General features: G+C 37.4%; 1 protein-coding gene and 1 pseudogene across 1 annotated transcript in view; one reads left to right on the top strand and one right to left on the bottom strand.

The window, feature by feature from the left end:
- The window catches only part of LOC138030758 (WD repeat and FYVE domain-containing protein 2-like), a 31175-nt gene that overhangs the window by 18929 nt on the left and 9978 nt on the right, over positions 1 to 2268 (bottom strand). The window contains 4 exon segments of the mRNA XM_068878633.1: positions 416 to 545; positions 1524 to 1576; positions 1579 to 1624; positions 1731 to 1836. Coding sequence (XP_068734734.1) covers positions 416 to 545; positions 1524 to 1576; positions 1579 to 1624; positions 1731 to 1836 — 335 coding nt within the window.
- The window catches only part of LOC138028735 (uncharacterized), a 2844-nt pseudogene continuing 2447 nt past the window's right edge, over positions 1872 to 2268 (top strand).

Genomic DNA, 2268 nt, shown 5'->3' with positions numbered 1-2268 from the left:
TTTTGCCGAGAGTCCTCATGTGTTCCCCCTGAGAACGAAGTCGAGGGAAACATCAGGACTCGAGGGAAAACAAAACTAACTAGTTTCCCCGAGGGACCAGACATTTAGTGCTTTGTTATATATTTAGACTTTTCCTGCAACAAGTGCAGCAAACATCTGGAGCGGGCAACAACTGCGGAATGTATCCCGGCCGGGATACATTTGAATTTGATCAGGGCCACGGGACCAAGATTCAACCAATCACCGTGTTCGTTTGTTGAGTCTAGGTAAATAACAATACATTTTATTGCCTTCACTGAAAGCAGCAAGGTAAGGACAACCCATGATACCAAAATATCAGCCCATCAGACTTGTTGAGTTTGTTAATCATTCCCAACAGATTTATGTGGGTACTACAAAAAACAGTACAACTTACTCATCATCTGTGATGGAGTCGTAACTTCAACACACATACGAACTGAATTTTCAAAGCCCATAATAGGATATGTTGACTCTTTGCCACCACACTCGCTACACACTGCTCTGCCACATTTTCGACAATGGTGCTGAAAACAAAGGACTAAATATTGTCAACGTAAAATAGAAATTTAAGAACCTTGTTGAATGAAATAGCACTTCGATGTACATGTAAGAGATGTAAAGCTCATTGGTGCAAAATTATATGCAGAGGAGGAGCTACAGAGATTTATATTTGAAAAAATTAGAGAAGGCATAGCTCAGTTGGCAAGTGCGCGGCTTTTGTAGCAAGAGGACTCCGGTTCCATCCTCGGTGACTCCAACCTGTGTTTGACTTTCCTCTGATCCGTGTAGCTATAGCTTTAATTAAATATCTGTAAAACAGACCACTGAAAGAAGGAGGGGGTAAAGGGCACACCGTTGCCTTCCATTGATACAAGTTCCGTAACTTTACCTTTCATGGAACGAAGAAGAGGGAAGTTAAAATTAGACTGGTATCTCTCGAAGTGGGTAACATTTAATACACTTTCTACCTCATTAACAAATTGCCATCATTTTCTAATCTATTAGCATACTTTTGACAAAACAGGCACAGACATTTCTTGCTGGTTGAATGAGCACCTTGAACAACAAGAGGAAAACAATATGGACATGGATTGCTGTTACCGATACATGTACAGGTGTATACATTTCACACTACAGAGGAACACAAATGTGGCAGACAATGTAATTGGATAGGCATAAGATGTCACATGAAAGCTGAGAACATTTTCCCCAAAACAAAAGGCTTAAAATTGGTAAGATGAATGATAATTATAATTAAACAAGTTATCAGAAGCTTTGAAACCAAGTTGTTTATAATACTACACATACTGGTATAATCAAATTCTTAATAATCACTTGTGCAGAAATAGATATCAATATCGCTAATTAATTGGGCTTACAAACAAAAGAGTTGAGTGAGTTTTCAAGCACCTGCTCTTTTCAGAGCTAAGACAACACAATTAAAGCTTTGGCTTTCTGCATTTCTTTGTGAAGGCCACTTTATGGTATTCTAAATAATGTACCTGTCTCACACCAACTGCTTTCTGGTTCCACATAAGTTTAAAATTCCAGAAGAAGGACCACCACATCTTTCACAAACATCACTTTGTGACCATTCTGGCGTCTTAAAACAAGACACAAAGTGTTTAAAACAAAATAAACAGTAGCGAGTACCATTTCATAAAACCACAATAATAATTATTCTTGATTGCTGGTATGTGTAAGCATACCTCTTGACGTTTCACATTCATATCCCATATTCTCACTATGCCATCTTCGCTGCATGAAATTAATTTTTTGGCATGTGGTGCGTAACACAAATCTTGTACTTTGGATCTGCAGAACAAATAGATTTAAACAGACTGAAACTTGCAAATGTTCTTGTTTTAGGAACTTATGGGCTTACAGTCCTGTTTCTTTGTTGACAACACCTCCATATGTTGTTGCGTATCTGAACTAATTTTCATAATTTTTTTCATTAATTGGGGACACTGTAAACTGAAATCAACAAATTACATTGACAACTATTGTTCTGGTATCACTGAGATTTCGCTGAAATCTGCTAAGTTCCACATGGCATGTCGTTCAAGCAAGCAAAATTTCATGACATTTCCTTTACACATTGACTCCTAAACTTTCCCCAGTTATTAATGACCAAAATTGTCTGGTGCCAGACAGAGTAAAATCCATTAAGTCTCACTCCAAGGAATCAATGGGTAAAAAAATAAAAAGACAATTTTGAACCAAATTTTGAACAAAAATCTTGTT

This window comes from Montipora capricornis, chromosome 13 (genome assembly GCF_036669925.1).
Source record: "Montipora capricornis isolate CH-2021 chromosome 13, ASM3666992v2, whole genome shotgun sequence".
NCBI classification, from domain to species: domain Eukaryota; kingdom Metazoa; phylum Cnidaria; class Anthozoa; order Scleractinia; family Acroporidae; genus Montipora; species Montipora capricornis.
Note: the sequence above shows the minus strand (reverse complement) of the source record. Positions and strands in the feature narration are given on the sequence as shown.